Source organism: Mobula birostris, chromosome 6 (assembly GCF_030028105.1).
Source record: "Mobula birostris isolate sMobBir1 chromosome 6, sMobBir1.hap1, whole genome shotgun sequence".
Lineage (NCBI taxonomy): Eukaryota > Metazoa > Chordata > Chondrichthyes > Myliobatiformes > Myliobatidae > Mobula > Mobula birostris.
Genome location: NC_092375.1, coordinates 98274949 through 98293748, shown reverse-complemented (window position 1 = coordinate 98293748; position 18800 = coordinate 98274949). Strand labels below are relative to the sequence as shown.

Genomic DNA, 18800 nt, shown 5'->3' with positions numbered 1-18800 from the left:
GTTATATTAATAGCAAAAGGATAGTGAGGGATAAAATTGGTCCCTTAGAGAATCAGAGTGGACAGCTATGTGTGGAACCAAAAGAAATTGGGGAGATTTTGAACAATTTCTTTTCTTCGGTATTCACTAAGGAGAAGGATATTGAATTGTGTAAGATAAGGGAAACAGGTAGGGAAGTTATGGAAACTATGATGATTAAAGAAGAGGAGGTACTGGAGCTTTTAAGGAATCTAAAAGTGGATAAGTCTCCGGGTCCTGAGAGGATATTCCTTAGGACCTTGAGGGAAATTAGTGTGGAAATAGCAGGGGCTCTGACAGAAATATTTCAAATGTCATTAGAAATGGGGATGGTGCCGAAGGATTGGCGTATTGCTCATGTTGTTCCATTGTTTAAAAAGAATTCTAAGAATAAACCTAGCAATTATCGGCCTGTGAGTTTGACGTCAGTGGTGGGTAAATTGATGGAAAGTATTCTTAGAGATGGTGTATATAATTATCTGGATAGACAGGGTTTGATTAGGAACAGTCAACATGGATTTGTGCATGGAAGGTCATGTTTGACAAATCTTATTGAATTTTTTGAAGAGGTTACTAGGAAAGTTGATGAGGGTAAAGTGGTGGATGTTGTCTATATGGACTTCAGTAAGGCCTTTGACAAGGTTCCACATGGAAGGTTAGTTAGGAAGGTTCAATCGTTAGGTATTAATATTGAAGTAGTAAAATGGATTCAGCAGTGGCTGGATGGGAGACGCCAGAGAGTAGTGGTGGATAACTGTTTGTCAGATTGGAGGTCAGTGACTCGTGGTGTGCCTCAGGGATCTGTACTGGGTCCAATGTTGTTTGTCATATACATTAATGGGGTGGTAAACTGGGTTAGTAAATATGCAGGTGATACTAAGATAAATGGAGTTGTGGATAATGAAGGAGGTTTTCAAAGCTTGCAGAGAGATTTAGGCCAGTTAGAAGAGTGGGCTGAAAGATGGCAGATGGAGTTTAATACTGAAAAATGTGAGGTGCTACATTTTGGTAGGACTAATCAAAATAAGACATACATGGTAAATGGTAGGGTATTGAAGAATGCAGTAGAACAGAGGGATCTAGGAATAATGGTGCATAGTTCCCTGAAGGTGGAATCTCATGTGGATAGGGTGGTGAAGAATGCTTTTGGTATGCAGGCCTATATAAATCAGAGCACAGATTTGGGATGTAATGTTGGAATTGTACAAGGCATTGGTACGGCCAAATTTGGAGTATTGTGTACAGTTCTGGTCACCAAATTATAGGAAAGATGTCAACAAAATTGAGAGAGTACAGATAAGATTTACTAGAATGTTACTTGGGTTTCATCACCTAAGTTACAGAGAAAGGTTGAACAAGTTGGGTCTTTATTCTCTGGAGCGTAGAAGTTCGAGGGGGGACTTGATGGAGGTATTTAAAATTATGAGGGGGATAGATAGAGTTGACGTGGATAGGTTTTTTCCATTGAGAGTGGGGGGGATTCAAACAAGAGGATATGAGTTGAGAGTTAAAGGTCAAATTTTAGGGGTAGCATGAGGGGGAACTTCTTTACTCAGAGAGTGGTAGCTGTGTGGAACAAGCTTCCAGCAGAAATGGTTGAGGCAGGTTCAACGTTGTCATTTAAAGTTAAATTGGATAGATATATGGACAGGAAAGGAATGGAGAGTTATGGGCTGAGTGCAGGTTGCTGGGACTAGGTGAGAATAAGAGTTTGGCACAGACTAGAACGGCCGAGATGGCCTGTTTCCGTGCTGTAATTGTTATATGGTTATAAATGCAGGGGCCTTCCCTCAGGAGCAGTGAGACAGAGAGAGAGAGAGAGAGAGAGAGAGAGAGAGAGAGTGTGAGACCGACCATCATGTGTAAACACCTTCCCTCAGCAGCAGCAAGCGAGAGGAAGAGGGTGGAGGGGGAGAGAGAGAGAGTGAGACTGACCATCACGCGTAAACACCTCAGGAGCAGTGAGAGAGGCAGAGAGAGAACAGAGAGAGAGTGAGACCGACCATCACACATAAACACCTTTGCTCAGCAGCAGCAAGCGGGGGGGGGGGGGGGGAGAGAGAGAGAGAGAGAGTGAGACCGACCATCACACGTAAACACCTTCCCTCAGCAGCAGCAAGCGAGAGGGAGAGAAGGAGAGAGAGAGACCATCAATGCAAACACCTTCCCTCAGGAGCAGTGGGCGAGGGAGAGAGAGAGAGAGAGAGATCGTCATACGCAACCACCTTCCCTCAGGAGCAGTAAGCGGACGGCCGGTAGACAGCGCCTAACACTCACTTGCCTTTCGCACTCACCCCGTTGTTTCAGTCAAGGAATATTAATTGGCAAGAAATGGATTCGATCAGGGATTCGCCTCTACGCTTCTTTGTCTCGAGGCTTCTGGCGTCCCAAAATCTTCTCTGAGACAGCAAAGCCCAGATCACTCAATCTTACACCATTAAACTCCAGATCACAGACTCCAACAGGACCAGAACCACATTGAAAAGAAAACGAAGATGAAAAAGTCTTGTGGACCATCTGGAGACTGTCCCCCGTGGTAATGTCATTTGCTGCCTATGAGCAAAAGGATTGGAAGGGACAAAACTGGTCCTCTGGAAGATCAGAGTGGTCATCTATGCAGAGAGTCAAAAGAGATGAGAGAGATCTTAAATGGATTATTTGCATCTGTATTGACTCGGGAGATGGACATAGCGTCTATAGGTGTGAGAAAAAGCATCAGCGAGGCCAAGGATTCTATGCAGATTACAGAGGAGGAGGTGTTCGCAGTCTTGAGGCAAATTGAGGAGGATGTAACTAGTAGAGTGGATAGGGGAGAACCAGTGGATATGGTATATTTGGATTTTCAGAAGGCTTTTGACAAGGTCCCACACAGGAGATTAGTGTGCAAACTTAAAGCACACGGTATTGGGGGTAAGGTATTGGTGTGGGTGGAGAGTTGGTTAGCAGACAGGAAGCAAAGAGTGGGAATAAACGGGACCTTTTCAGAATGGCAGACGGTGACTAGTGGGGTACCGCAAGGCTCAGTGCTGGGACCCCAGTTGTTTACAATATATATTAATGACTTGGATGAGGGAATTAAATGCAGCATCTCCAAGTCTGCGGATGACACGAAGCTGGGTGGCAGTGTTAGCTGTGAGGAGGATGCTAAGAGGATGCAGGGTGACTTGGATAGGTTGGGTGAGTGGGCAAATTCATGGCAGATGCAATTTAATGTGGATAAATGTGAAGTTATCCACTTTGGTGGCAAAAATAGGAAAACAGATTATTGTCTGAATGGTGGCCGATTAGGAAAAGGGGAGGTGCAACGTGACCTGGGTGTCATTATACACCAGTCATTGAAAGTGGGCATGCAGGTACAGCAGGCGGTGAAAGAGGCGAATGGTATGCTGGCATTTATAGCGAGAGGATTTGAGTACAGGAGCAGGGAGGTACTACTGCAGTTGTACAAGGCCTTGGTGAGACCGCACCTGGAGTATTGTGTGCAGTTTTGGTCCCCTAATCTGAGAAAAGATATCCTTGCCATAGAGGGAGTACAGAGAAGGTTCACCAGATTGATTCCTGGGATGGCAGGATTTTCATATGAAGAAAGAATGGATGAACTGGGCTTGTACTCGTTGGAATTTAGAAGATTGAGGGGGGATCTGATTGAAACGTATAAGATCCTAAAGGGATTGGACAGGCTAGATGTAGGAAGATTGTTCCCGATGTTGGGGAAGTCCAGAACGAGGGGTCACAGTTTGAGGATAGAGGGGAAGCCTTTTAGGACCGAGATTAGGAAAAACTTCTTCACACAGAGAGTGGTGAATCTGTGGAATTCTCTGCCACGGGAAACAGTTGAGGCCAGTTCATTGGCTATATTTAAGAGGGAGTTAGATATGGCCCTTGTGGCTACGGGGGTCAGGGGGTATGGAGGGAAGGCTGGCACGGTGTTCTGAGTTGGATGATCAGCCATGATCATAATAAATGGCGGTGCAGGCTCGAAGGGCCGAATGGCCTACTCCTGCACCTATTTTCTATGTTTATGTTTCTAAATTAGGGTGGATAAATCCCAAAAGCTTGACAGAGTGTTCCCTCAGGCCTTGTGGGAGGCAAGTGCTCCAGCAGAGATAGGTGGGGTACCAGAGGATTGGAGGATGGCCAATATTGTTACACTGTTCAAGAAAGGCTCTAAAAATAAACCAGGAAATTTAACCTGGTGAGCCTGACATCAGTATTGAGAAAGTTATTGAAAAGTATTCCAAGGGAATGGATATATAAATATTTGGATAGACATGGACTGATTAGCATGGCTTTGTGTGCGATAGGCCATGCCAAACCAAACAGACTTTTTTGAGAAAGTTACCAGAAAAGCTGATGAAAGCAAGGTACTAGATGTTATCTACATAGACTTCAGCAAGGCATTTGACAAGATCCCACATGGGAGGCTGGTCAAAAAGGTTCAGTCGCTTGGCATTCAAAATGACATAATAAATTTGTGGGAGAAGCCAGAGAGTTGTAGGAGATGGTTGCCTCTCTGACTGGAGGCCTGTGACTAGTGGTATGTTGCAGGGATCAGTGCTGAGTCTGTTGTTGTTTGTCATCTATATCAGCTATCTGGATGATAATATGGTTAACTGGATCAGCAAAATCGTGGATAACAACAAAATAGGGAGTGTAGTGGACTGTGAGGAAGACTATCAGAGCTTGCGGTGGGATCTGGAACTGCCGGAAAAATGGGCTAAAAGATGGCAGGTGGAATTTAATGTAGACAAATGCGAGGTGTTGCAACTAGAGGTCATTGAAACATAGAAATGTGTAAAAATGTGTCATGAGTTAAAAGTGAATAGTGAAGCATTTAACAGGAATATGAGGGAGAATTTCTTCACTCAGAGCGCCATGGGAGTGTGGAGTGAGCAGCCAGCATAGGTGATGTATGTGAGTTTGTTTATAACATTTAAGAATAGAATTACTAGGTACCTGGATGGCATGGGTGTGGAGGGCTATGGGGCAGGTTGATGGGTGTAGACAGTTTAAATGATTTCAGCATGGTGTACATGGGCCGAAGGGCCTGTTTTGGTGCTGTACTTTTCTGTCACAGGCAGGTAGGCAGAGTGCGTGGTGTGGCTCTGCTGGTAAAAAATGAATTCAAATCCTTAGAAATAGGATTGAAAGATGTAGAGTCAATATTTGGAAACTTACTACATTCACATTCAGATTGTTGATGTATAAAACTGGCACCCTTCTCTCTGATAGAGCACAGGGTTTCAATCGTAAAATCAACACTTCACAATCATCCTCTGCCTCCAATTACCAAGCCAATTTTTCAAAATTGCTCTGGCTCACTATTGGACTAGTTTCCTCTATCAAAGTCTATACAGACACACTTAGTTCCCTCTTTTATAGGTTTAATCAAGTAATCCAGACAAGATCAACTGTTAAAAAAGTTGTGCTGACTACTGTACCTCTAGCTAATCCCTGCCTCCCCAAGTACAAACTAATTCTGCTCCTCAGAACTCTTCCAATAATTTATTGCCATGTTGTAAATTTTATCTTCAGTTCTGGCAAAGGGAAACTTGCTATTTCGTAATGCTCAATATATGGATTTTTATGACATTATAAGATGCTGTAAAGGTTTGATTTTGCTGAGGATAGTTCAATGTTTTGCTGACTGCAGCTTCTCTCCTGCCTGTGGGTCGGACAGAGGTCGTTAGCTTTTTAATCTACTTCCTAGCTACCAGAGCAAAGGCTACTGAGTGAATACATGGAGGGATTTATAAAGGATTTATGATCCAATCACTGAAATCCAAACATTAATTCCATGTTTTTGCCAAAGTACGCTTCCTTATGACATGGAAGTATGTTTCTGTCATCAACTGCATGCCAGTCCTCGGAGAAATCCTATCGGTTTCACTCTCCCTAATTTCCTTTGAGACCATTCTCTCTAACACAGGCCCATGAACAGCACACCTGCACCTGCACCCCTCCCCCAATGATCCTTGCACCCACCTACACTTGACCAATCAACCTTCTGATCAGCAAATCTTTGGAATGTGGAGGGAACCAGAGAACCTGGGAGAAATCCACAAGGTCCAGGAGAATGTGCAAACTCCACACAGACAGTACCAGAGGATAGGATAAACCCAGGTCTCTGGAGCTGCGAGCCAGCAGCAGTAACTGTTAGGTCACCATGCTGCTTTGAGGATCTGTGAGAGGCTGGGCTGGCTAGGACTAAGCTCACTGGAGTACAGCAAACTGAGGGGTGCCCTTCTAAGGTGGGGTATAGACTGGGTGAATGCACATGGTCTTTTTCCCAGAGTCGGAACCACAAGCATTGGCTTAAGTTGAGAAGGTGGAGTATCAAAAGGAACCTGAGGGATAGACTTTAAAGACCATAAGACATAGGAGCAGAATTAAGCCATTCATCTCAGCAGGTCACTCCTCCATTCCATCACGGCTGATTCATTATCCCTCGCAAACCCAAAGACTTGGCCTCCACAGCCTTATATAGCAAAAAATTCCACAGATTCACCACCTCTCACTAAAGAAATTCTTCCTCAACTCTGTTCTAAGTCACGAGATACATCAGCAAGACACTTCGCTTTGCCACAAGGGCATTCTATAGGAATGCTGGGATTTTGGAATTGGAATTGGGTTATTATTGTCATATCTGTCAAGAAACAATGAAAAACTTTGTTTTGTATGCCATTAAAACAGAACATTTCAAATGTAAGTACATGAAGGTAGTACAAAAGAGAAACAGAATGCAGAATAGAGTGTTGCAGCTACAGAGAAAGTGCATAGCAGGTTGGCAATTGAATTTCAAGCGCTGTGACAAGGTAGGTTGAGAGATCAAGAGTTCATTTTATCTTCCAAAAAGTCCATTCAAGAGATTTATAAGAGCAGGATAGAAGATGTCCTTTCAGCTTGGTGGTTGGTGTTTTCAAGCCTGAAAGAAGCAGGAGGAGAGAATGACTGGAGAGGGAGGGGTGTTTCTGTTGCATGCTTTCCAGAGGCAGGAAGTAATACATGTCTTATGAGAAAAGGCTGAGCAAGCTAAGGCTTTTCCCTTTGACAAAACAGAGGATAAGAAGTGGCTGGACAGAGCTATACAAGGCATGGATACAGAGGACAGCCAGCACCTTTTCTCAGTACAGTGATAACCAATACCAGAGGTCATCAGTTTAAGGTGAGTGGAAGAAAGTTTAGGAGAGTTAAGTTTTTTACACAGAGCGTGGTGGGTGCCTGAAACATACTGCCAGGGATGGTGGCAGACGTTGAAACAATAGGGACATTTTAAAGGACTCCTAGATATGCACATGGGTTAAAAAAAAGAGTTATGGGTTGTGTCGGAAGGAAGGGTTGATTATATGTCCATAAAGTTAGGCAGGGCCCAGGAGTGACTGTACATAAGGTGACTCTGACAGGAAATGATAAAGTATTGGGGGTTGGGAATGTAGAGGGCTGTTAGTAGGTGGAAGTGTTGATCATTCTTATAGATTGATGAAAGTTATGGCTTTTGAATCTGGTGGTCCTGACATGGATGCTATGTAACCTCCACCCTAATGGGAGTGGGACAAAAGTCCATGAGCTGGGTGTGTGGGATCCTTCATGATGTTCTGGTACCTTTCTGTACATATATCCTTGATGGTGAGTAGGCTGGTGCTGGAGATGTATTGGGCAGGTTTGACTACCTGTTGTCGGGCATTTCTGTCGTCACAGTTTGGTTTCCATACCAAGCAGTGATGAAGCTTGTCAGCATGGTGCATCTGTAGAATGGCCTGAGTATGGATGTGTAAAGTCCAGCCCTCTTCAGCCTCCTTGGAAAGTTGGTGAGCTTTATTGACAGTACAGGATTCATCCTGGGACCATAATATGTTCTATGTGATGTGCACTCCCAGGAGTTTGAAACTGCTCGCAGTTTCCAGTGCTGTGCCACTGATCTAAAGGAGAGTATGAATGGTGCGAGTTTTCCTGAAGTTGATAATCATCTCCTTTGCCTTGTTGACATTAAGGAAGAGGTTATTTGCCTGGCACCAGGCCTCGAGCTCTTCCACCTCCACTCTGTAAGTCACCTTGTGATGAACCCCACCACTGTCGAGTCATTGGTAAATTTGTCAATGTGATTGCTCAGGAGTTTGGCTGTGCAGGTGTGTGTGAGCAGAGTGCACAGCAATGGGCTCGGCACACAGCTCTGGCGGCACCGGTGTTGAGAATGATGGGGACAGAGGAGGGGTTCTGCATCCTGACTATCTGTTAGGATGTGCAGCACCCAGTTGCACAGTGATCTGTTTTGACCAAGGAATTCATCAAGGTCTGTGGAACAATAGTGTTGAATGCTGAAATGAAATCCAGAAATAACATTCTGACGTAAGAGTTCTTGTTTTCTAGGTGTATCAGAACTAGGTGTATGACTGATGCTATGACATCCGTTGTAGAGTGGTTCTGTCAGTAAGTATATTGTGGTCGGAATGGAGTTCACCCATTCAAAGCACTTCTTGATTATTGGCATCAGTGCCAGCAACGCCAGTAGTCATTTAGTTCTGAAGGTGTGGAGATCTTTGGTAAAAGACTGATGGCAGATGTACAATACGGAACTCCTAATCTGTCAGTCAACCTCTACAAGTGTCTTGAAACTCACTTAGCAGTCTCTCTGTAACCGTCACACCATATTCTGCATTCTGTTTTCACTGTACTACCTTCATACCTCAGATTGGGAAGAGGAGTTCTGGCTGAGATATAATATTAGGCAGAAAGCATACCACCAACTTTGTCTGGCTTTTACCTGACCAGAATATACAGAATGTAGCAGAAGAGTGGGCTCATCTGTACTGTGGGCACACAGAGGCTCAATTTTGTGCCTGGCCTTCTCTGGGAGTTTGACCACCTCCAAACAAGCCTCGGTGCTCTTTGTGCTTGATAGATTGGCATTGCAGAAGGTGTCAGCTGCAGTTTCTGGTGAACGTGAAGCTTTCTCTTACTCAGGAGGCTGATAACTCTCCTTTTCCTGGACCAGACAGCGCCCCAGCCTCAGAATCACCACGGTAGAAGGGATCCTTCATTATGCTGACTGCTTTCCTAAGACAGTACAAAGTACAGACAAAGTCAAAGGAAGGGAGGCTGATTTCAGTCATGGACTGGACAAAGGGAGTTATTGTTCAGATCTCCAAGAAAGGATCGCTAGGTGATTGCAACAGCTGCCATGGAATTGCAGTTTTGTCAATGCCATGTGGGGGTTGTCACCAAAGTCATTACAGATGCTGTTGATGTGTGATTGAGGAAGAACAGAGGCCATGCCGATTAGATCTTCACACATCATAGAGCGGTGCACAGAGTGGCAGAGACAACTGTATGTCAATTTCGTGGACTTTGAAAAGGCTTTTGATAGCATCCAGAGAGAGAGCCCCTGCTGCATTCTCAGGTCATTGGGGACCCCTTCCAAACCCGTCCAGCTCATCCAGAGTTTCTATGCTAAGCACCTGCGCACTGTGTTCGCAGCTCTCTGCAATCTCTTGCAGCCTGTTCAGAGCAATAAATTGCAGAGTTACCAACACATTGCTGTTGAGGGCCTGAGTGGAATACATCATAGGTCCTTTGTATTGGTCTTTTAGAAAAAAGATCCTGCCAAAGTTCAGTAAAAGTGATGTGTGGGTGAAATTTGATAGGGAGATGGTACTAGAAAGGGTGGCTATGTTGAAAAGTTTCACCAGTACTGGATGGGTTTGGTGCCAGGTTAGGGAAGGAGAGGGTGGATGGTACTGTAAGGCATATAATAACATTTCAAGCCACCCCAGATTTTGGGAGGGGCTAAGATAAGTGGAAGAACAAACCAGACAACTGAAGGTACCCGTTCTTGGGAAACTGTGCAAAATAACATTCAGGAAGCAACTTGTGAATAGAAGAGCCAACACGGATTTGCCAGAGGTAAATTGAGTTTGGCTAACCTGTTTAAAGTGCTAATAGATAATAGAGAAAGTTAATGAGGCAACACTGTTGTTAAACCTGGTGATTGACTGAGTTATGAGACAAACAATGAAAGAGGAGCTGAGAGGCATTAGATGGACTCTATTCTCTACTTTAGAGACCTCAACTTTGCAGATGACCCTGCATTACTATCACATACACACCAGAACATGTAAGACAAAACTTACTGCCTGTGTACCTTTGGTGGACAGGCCAGAGTCAGCCAGAGAACCAGAGAAAGACTGAGACCATGACCCTCAATGTAGTGTCTTCTTCTCCCGTCAAGGTATATGGTGTCAACTTACCCAGCACCGGCAGGTTCACCTTCCTGGGCAGCATCATTTGGCAGGATGGTGGGGTGATATCCAGTAAGTCTCAGCAAAACTAGAAACATCTTCAGAACAATGAGCAGCATATGGGGATCAACAAAATACAGTGCCCACACCAAGCTGAAGCAGTAGGAGAGCTGTGTCCTGTCAACACTCTTGTACGGGTCAGCATACTGGCACATGACAGACAGCGACCTTGCCAAGCTGTCATCATTTCACACCACAAGCCTCTGGAGGATCCTCTGTATCTTGTGGCCAAGAAAAATCTCCAACCACACCCTACTCCTTCAGAGGATATGGCCACAACCATCATGGAGATAGGCTGCGCACCTCATCAGAAGAGAGGCCAGCTCCATCATCAATACTACACTTCAATGGCCCTTGAATGGATGAGGAAACGCAGAGGACTTGGTGCCGTATCAACCACAGCTGGGGAACAATGGAGAAGATGGCCAAGGACAGACAGAAATGGAGGACGTCCATTGCTGCCTTAAATGCCAGCAGTGTAACGAGCAATAAGTATTTAAGTACAGAACCAAAACAGGCACTTGATACATCACACCCCACTGCCCATTACACTAATCCCAAATATGTTCTTGTATCTCCATAGTCTGCCCTTATTCCCCTAGCCATCTACCTGCACTTGGGCCAATTTACCTTCGAACCGGCATATCTTTGGGATGTAGGAGGAAACCGGAGACTCTGAGAGAACACACGTGATCAGAAGGAGAACATGTAAATTCCACACAGACAGCATTCAAGGTCACGATTGAACCCAAGTCTCTGGAGCTGGGAGGCAGTGGCACTCAACACAAGGTATTGAGTTAGAAGGTCAGCCATTGGATGACAGCACAGTCTCGAAGAGCTGACAGTCTTACTCTTGTTTTTATTTGCCATGTTTTTTTCGTAGATAAAGGAGAGATTTTGCCCATTCTACTATTGATGGACCAGCATGATTTGATGTCTTTTTCAAAGAGGGAAGAAGGTAGCAGAATGAAGCAGATAGGTGTCAAAGTACCTGGCACAGCTGCATTGAAATCTCCCAAACATGTGCCTCCAGTATTCGTGATTAAAGTAGACATTCCAACCTGCTGATCACAGTTCGGCCTTCATGACCATGCTTAACAGAACACTTACCATCTTTTCTGCATTTTCCTGGGTGATATTGACGTTGTAGTTCCACGATGCCTTTGAAGATTCATAGACCACCGGTACAGCATCTGCATTAAACTTCTCCAGAAATTTCCTGGCTTCTTCCTCAGGTGACAGGGAGAGTACAACTGTGGTGAAGCTTAGAATACACAGCCCTTGCAGAAACATCCTCACCATGGGTTGAATATCTCCAAGTGAGACTAATTTGTCCAAGTACTACTGCTTAATCAGCCCATATCATAATGGCCTTTGAACAAGAAAAAAGGGCTCAGAAAACTAATTGGTTGAAATGTGCCCTCTAGCTCCAGATGAGATAAGACTGAAGTAGTTAACCTGTTTGTGGACTTCAGTACATCTAATGAATAATCTACAAGTTGCTGTAAGTTCAAAGTCAAAGTCGAAGTTGAGTTTGTTGTCATGTGCACAGTTGCAATAAAGAACTTACTTGCAGTAGCATGATAGGCTCATAGCATTAGAGATGCATCATTCAAAAGAAAAAAACATAAATTATATGCAGTTTTACAAAAATTGTTGTCAAAGTGTTGTTATATTGTTGTAGTGATCAGGATTGTGCAGGTAGGTTCAAGAACCAAATGGTTAAAGGAAGTAGCTGTTCTTGAACCTGGAGACATGCAACTTCAGGTTTTTGTATTTCCTGCCTGATGGTAACTATGGGAAGATGGCTTGGCACAGATGTTGGGGATCTTTGATGGAATAGGAAGTCTACTGTCTGTAGTCTGAAGAAATCTGATTGTATCCTCTCCGAGGTAGGAAATATCTTACTAGCCATCAACATAATTATTGCAGGTTTAGAGGGAAAAGAGACATTGGATGTACGCACAAACATTTGGTGTTTTCTTGCTGTGCTCTATTTGTCTGTCCTTTCTTCCCATGGCTCCTCTAGACTTTTTCCTCTTTCAATTAACCTAGGCAACCTGTTCATATTCTATACCTTCACAGTATGGTCCCGGTCAAATTTGACCCGGCCTAAGAATCCCCTCATAACAAGTATCTACACCAAATTTTGAACCACAGATCTATTTAGAATGTATAAATAGCCTATCTGATATTAATAAATGGGTGATTAATCCTTAATTAATGTTTCAGAGATCTAAAATCCATTTCAATAGATACGGGTCAAATTTGACCCGGAACAGCATCAATGTGCATTAATCCTTAATTAATGTTTCAGAGATCTAAAATCCATTTGTAGCACCTGAACAAAAGTATAAAATTTTTAAATATTTTCATTTTTGCACATTTTGGGTCACTTTAGGAAAAGTCATCAAATTTCAGCTTAAAAATGGCATTTAGGGTGTTTTTAACTGCTGTCAAATATCAAAATGGGTCAAATTTGACCCAAACAGTATGTAAGGGTTAAATCCATTAGGAGTAGGCATGTATTCAGTTATAAAGTTAAAGCCAACATTATCACCAACTGACCCCAACCTGTACTTGTCTCTGGATATCAACACAAGTGTATCCTATCCAGTATTGCAATGTGAGTTACCCTGACCCGGATAATGATCTGGCACAGTATGTCCTGATCTGATCTGAGCAGGAACCAAGAGTTGCATAAAATATGCCATATCTGACCAGAAAATGGCATTTAGTTGGCTCCAATCAGACTCAAGGATAGCCTGGTTCTAGATGTGAGGCAAAATGCTAAAAGTACTCAGCAGGCTGGGCTATGAAGAAAGAAATGGGTTGGTGAGATTTCTTCAAATCCTGTATGTAGTGGGATGAAATGGCTACCATTTATTCCAACTGCTGCAGTCTTCAGTTTGGAGTGTGACACAAGGATTTTCATAGATGGCCAGACAGAATGATATTCTGTATAGAGCTACTCTTAAACTTTCATTCGTGATTAATGGATTAGCATTAGTCAAGAAAAGCTTGCAATAGGTAAATCTACTTGCAAAACTGCTGATGAACTAGGTGGAATAAGAGACATCAGTCTTTGCCAATTCTGTGCCCATCATCTGTGCCGTTCACTCCATGAGAAACCTGTCCAATGGCATTCAATTGAAATAAGTTTGTTCAGGAAGCAATACTGTGATGTTGTTCACTTGATTTTAATACAGAGCCAGGAGTTATTCAATGTATATATCTTATTTCCTTGGAGGTACAGTGCAGCCCACCAAGCCGTGCCGCCCAGCAATCCACCTATTTAACACTTGCCTAATCACAGGGCAATTTACAATGACCGGGTACATCTTTGGACTGAGAGAAGAAACAGGAGCACCTGAAGGAATCCCATGTGCTCACAGGAAGGATGTACAAACTTCTTACAGAGACCAGTGGGATTGAACTCTGAACTCTGACACTTCGAGTTGTAATAGCGTCATGCTAACTGCTGTGCTACTGTGGTGCCCCAAACTGGGTCCTGTTCCAGAGGATTGAACGTGGTGACCCTAGCTAAGACTCTAGTGCAGTGCTGATTGGCACTCTCAGGTGGATGGAAAGAATCCTACAGCATTATGTGAAAATAAATTACCTGGTAATTTTCTTGCACTGCCTAAGGGAACTTATTGTGTACAAATTGCCCCACATGTTTCCTATTGTGACGGGGTCCTGAATTACCCCTATGAACTGTGCTCTCGAAAAGAGAGAGAGAGGTATTTAAAACTGACATGTTGTTTTGAAAAGAGAGCGAGAGAGAAAGAAAGAGAGAGAGAGACGAAGACTAACTTTAAGGCACTGGGAGTAACTTTTGGATTTCTGCTGAGTTGGAGAGACCAAGCAGCTTGTAATTTGCTATGGTAACCGAGGGCAGCGATATTTGATGGACATTCGATGTTATGATTTTTCGGCAGCGTGTTTATACTTCTCAAGGACATTTGCCTGCTTGTACATTTCTTACACAGAGAAAGGTAGGAGGAATTATTTGAATGACAGTTGGTACCGAGTACGGGGAGATAAATAGGAGGTCAGATGATATAGGCCTCAGACACATGTTTTGGACACTGAATGAGCTTTGTTGTGCCCACAGAAAAAGTGGGTGTTTGGAGGAACGATCAGGCAGATCAATCAGTGGCTCTTGCAGTGAAAAGAAAATGCAGCAGCTGGTGGGGAGTTGTTGACATCTCCACCACAGAAAAAACGGTCCCCTTTGTTGTGGTCACAGTTGGTGACTTTTAAAGGATTTCTGAGGACAACGAGAAGATTGACGGTGTCAGCTTACCTGCAGACTCAAATCTCTCCCTCTCTCTCTCTCCCCATCACTACTCAACTCAAAACCATGAACTGAACTGAACTTTACTCATCATCGTAAAACTGTATCTTTTTACCCCTAGACTTGAAGAAGCTTGGTTTTTCATTTATATTTCCACACTTACTGATTTACTTACTTATATATAATCATTGCTAACCTGTTTGATTTATCTACATTTGTATTACTGCACTGCATAGTTACTAATAAATATTATTAGTTAATAGCAATACCTTGTGTTTTCCATCTCTGCTGGTTCTTTAACCCATCATGGGGTACGTGACACTATATTATAACAGGAATGACACTTAAAACCTGCTTCACTTTCTGTAAAGCATTGAGAGTAAAGTAGTAGAAGGAGGCGGATAAGTATAGCCTTACCATGGCATCCAACCTGAGCGCTTCGTTGAGCACCTCTGCTCCATCCACCACAGCAGGCAGGATCTCCTGGTAGCCACCCACTTCAACTCTGCTTCCCATTCCCATTCAGATATGTCCATACATGGCCTCCTCTACTGCCATGATGAGGCTACACTCAGGTTGGAGGAACAACACCTCATATACTGTCTAGGTAGTCTCCAGCCCCTTGGTATGAACATAGAATTCTCCAACTTCTGGTAATTCCCCCCCTCTCCCTTCCTCTATCCTTATTTCACTCTATCCGCTCCCCCAGCTGCCTATCACCTCCCTCATAGTTCCGCCTCCTTCTACTACTTATTGTGTTTTCCCCTATTCCTCCTTCACCTTTCCTGCCTATCACCTCCCTGCTTCCCCTCCCCCACCCCTTTATCTTTCCCCTTACTGATTTTTCACCTGGAACCTACCAGCCTTCTCCTTCCCACCCTCCCCCCACATTCCTTATAGGGCCTCTGCCCCTTCCCTCTTCAGTCCTGACGAAGAGTTCTGGCCTGAAATGTCGACTCATCGTTTCCATGGATGCTGCCCGACCTGCTGAGTTCCTCCAGCATGTTGTGAGTGTTTCTAGGTTAATCCAACTTTATCCAGAACATTTTTCTTTTCATTGTAATCATGTGACCATAAGACCATAAGACATGGGAGCTGAATTAGGCCATTTGTCCTATCGTGTCTGCTCCACCAATCAATCATGGCTGATTTATTTTCCATCTCAAAGCCAATCCCGTGCATTCTCCCCACTACCTTTGATGCCCATAATAATCAATAGCCTCATCAACTTCCCTTTGAAATACACCCAATGACTTGGCCTCCATGATGATCTGTGGCAATGAATTTCACAGATTCACCATACTCTGGCTAAAGAAATTCTTCCTCATCTCTTGCTCTTTTAATCTGAGGCTGTGCCCTCTGATCCGAGAGGTCCTAGACTCTCCCACTATTGGAAACATCCTCGCCATGTTTACTCTAACCAGGCTTTTCAATATCTAGTATGTCTCAATGACATCCCTCCTCATTCTTCTAAACTCCAGAGAGTACATACCCAGAGCCATCTGTTGTGTATTTAATAGCACAGTAATATTGGAGTAATATTGTAAATACATTGTTTGATTAAGTATTGTTGTTCATTTAAATAATTCACTACAGGTTATCTATAAAAATATGCGAATTGCTACCACATGTAAATGCACTCCTCGCTAACTTAGTAAATAGCTTGGTAAACTTAGAAAAATAGTAAAGCTAAGTTAGATTCACATCTTGGATGCCTGTCTTTTCCTTTTAATTAGTTTTTATGTTCTGGAGTTACAAATAATAACAGTGGTGATGAGGTATTTTAAAAATGAACCCAAAACTACTTAGTGGAAGTGCAACAAGACATTTGAGTTTTTTAAAAAAAGAGCACAGCATATGTTCTTCAGAGGGAAGACATTATAGACTTTAAGAAAAGGCAGAAAACTGAAAAATTTACAGGTTCATACACAGTGAGTAATAATCATAAATTTTTTAAAAAGAGCAGAAATAGCTGGCTACATTGGAAAGATTGATATGTTTGATTACTCAACAGATAACTGCATTTTATATACTGAATGGAATGAACAGTATTTTGAAGCAAATGAGATAGCCAAAGAGAAGTGAGTTGCAATTGTGCTGACTGCATTGGATTTAAAGGCATACAGTTTGGTTAAGAGCTTGGCTGCTCCAGCCAAACCAGCCAAAGTTAGCTTTGCTGATATCATGAAAGTAACGCCTGAACACTTAAAACCAAAATTATTGTTGATTGCAGAACACTTTAGATTCCATAAGCAGAATCAAAAGGAAAGGGAGTCCATTTCAGTGTATGTGGCTGAAATGAAGAGATTGTCTGGGCATTGTCAGTTTGGTAATAGACTTAATGATACACTAAGAGATTGCTTAGTTTGTGGAATCTTAAAAGAAAGCGTTCAAAAGCAGCTCCTAACTGAAGCACAACTTACATTTAAAAGTGCAGTCAAAATCGCTATTTCAATAGAACCAGCAGAGTTGCAGCGGAGTTGCTGTCAAGAATAGAAGTGAGTGTGAACAAAATTGCAACATCTAAACAGAAACTGGCCTGGCCAAACAAATTATGTTACCATTGTGCCAGAGGCTCAGAAACACCAGACCAATGCAGTTTAAAGGTGAAACCTGCAGAAAATGAAACAAAATCAGACACATACAAAGAACATTTCAGGCAGACAAAAATAAATGGAATACACAGAGAAGAGAAAAGGATAAAAAGTCAAGGTGCAGTTTTAAAAAGAGCACTAATCTGCATGCTTTTGATAAGAAATTGGATAATGATGAGAGTGACACACGACTGGTTAGCCTTACAATGTGAATGCTAACAAGGGACAAGCAATATGGTTTACCATAGTGGATGGCAACTTAATTAAAATGGAATTGGACACTGGCTTTTCACAAAATAAGTTTGAATGGCTTTACAAAGATACTGTTCTGAAGCCTGCAGATATCCAACTAAGAACTTATATTGGAGAAAAGGTAATTCCTTTGGGAATAATTTGTAGCAGAAAAATACAACCAATAAGCCACATTGAGCTTGTATGTGGTGAAAACTGCATTGTGGGGTTATGAGTGACTGAGACAACTACAACTTGATTAGAGATCCATCCACCATTTGCACACCACATCCCCTGCAATAGTCAACTGAAAACAAATCTATAAAGGTATTGGATGATGCCATAATTGTCTCCATGCTGTACACCATGAACTGTTGTACAAAAGAACGTGAGCAGGTCTTGGTCGCAACATCTGTGTCTCAAACTGGAAAGCATCTTGGACCATGCTGCTCAGAGGATTGTGCAAGTGATGAAAGCAGTGATCCAACTACAACAGATTCTGAGAAAGCTTCTGATATGTTTATCAGGAAATGACTTGCAACATGGGGCTTTGGTTTAAGCTGGAAGAGATTTCAAGGAGCTTCAGGAAAGTTGTAAGCATTTGGTTTTTGTGAGTATAAAGAACCAGAATCTACTCTGTGAGCATTAAAGTTATTGAAAGAACTTCATGTGGGAGACAAAAAGCGGCTTGTAAAAGTAGATACAAAGATCAAAGCCCAGCTGGATGAATGGAAGACCAAACAGAAAGGAGTCAATGGAGATACAAAAACAGAAAGTTCGTTGGATAATGTGGATGAGGAAACCAGAGGAGAGATCAGATCATAAAGGGAACGACAGAAGGATTAATAAAAAAATCCTCCAGTGAACTAAATGTACCTTCCCAAGATCAAGATACAAAAAGAAGAAAAAGAAAGGAGAAGAAAATGCTGTCAGAACCACTTCCTGCTGACCCAGAGTCAACTCCTACAACACCATGGAGGAGGCCTCAGAATCTGAGAACGTTTCACAACCACAAGTCTCACCTCCTAAACAGAGGGATTCCCCTTGTCAGGAAAGACGTTATCCCACAAGAGTAAGAAATCCTCCACAGTGATTAAATCTTTCAGCCTGAATAAAACAATTTAAAATTTACAATGCTCTGGAAGTCTGTATATAGTTGAGATATGTTCTATATTGGGTTGGAGTTTGTACCTAAGCAGGGAGAAGTCTTGTATATTTAGTATTTTGGTAATACTTGAGTAAAATTGTAAGTATATTGTTTGATTAAACATTCTTGTTCATTTAAATAATTCACTACAGGCTATATGTAAAAATATATGAATTGCATACGTCATGAGGCTACCACAGACGTGCACTCCTCGC

General features: G+C 42.7%; 1 protein-coding gene across 1 annotated transcript in view; it reads right to left on the bottom strand.

Moving 5' to 3' along the window:
• The window catches only part of ace2 (angiotensin I converting enzyme 2), a 114973-nt gene extending 103221 nt beyond the window's left edge, over positions 1-11752 (bottom strand). The window contains exon 1 of the mRNA XM_072262357.1: positions 11424-11752. Within this exon, the coding sequence (XP_072118458.1) occupies positions 11424-11615 (192 nt within the window). The 5' untranslated portion in view covers positions 11616-11752. The remainder of the gene's footprint in view (positions 1-11423) is intronic.
• Positions 11753-18800: the final 7048 nt, after the last annotated feature.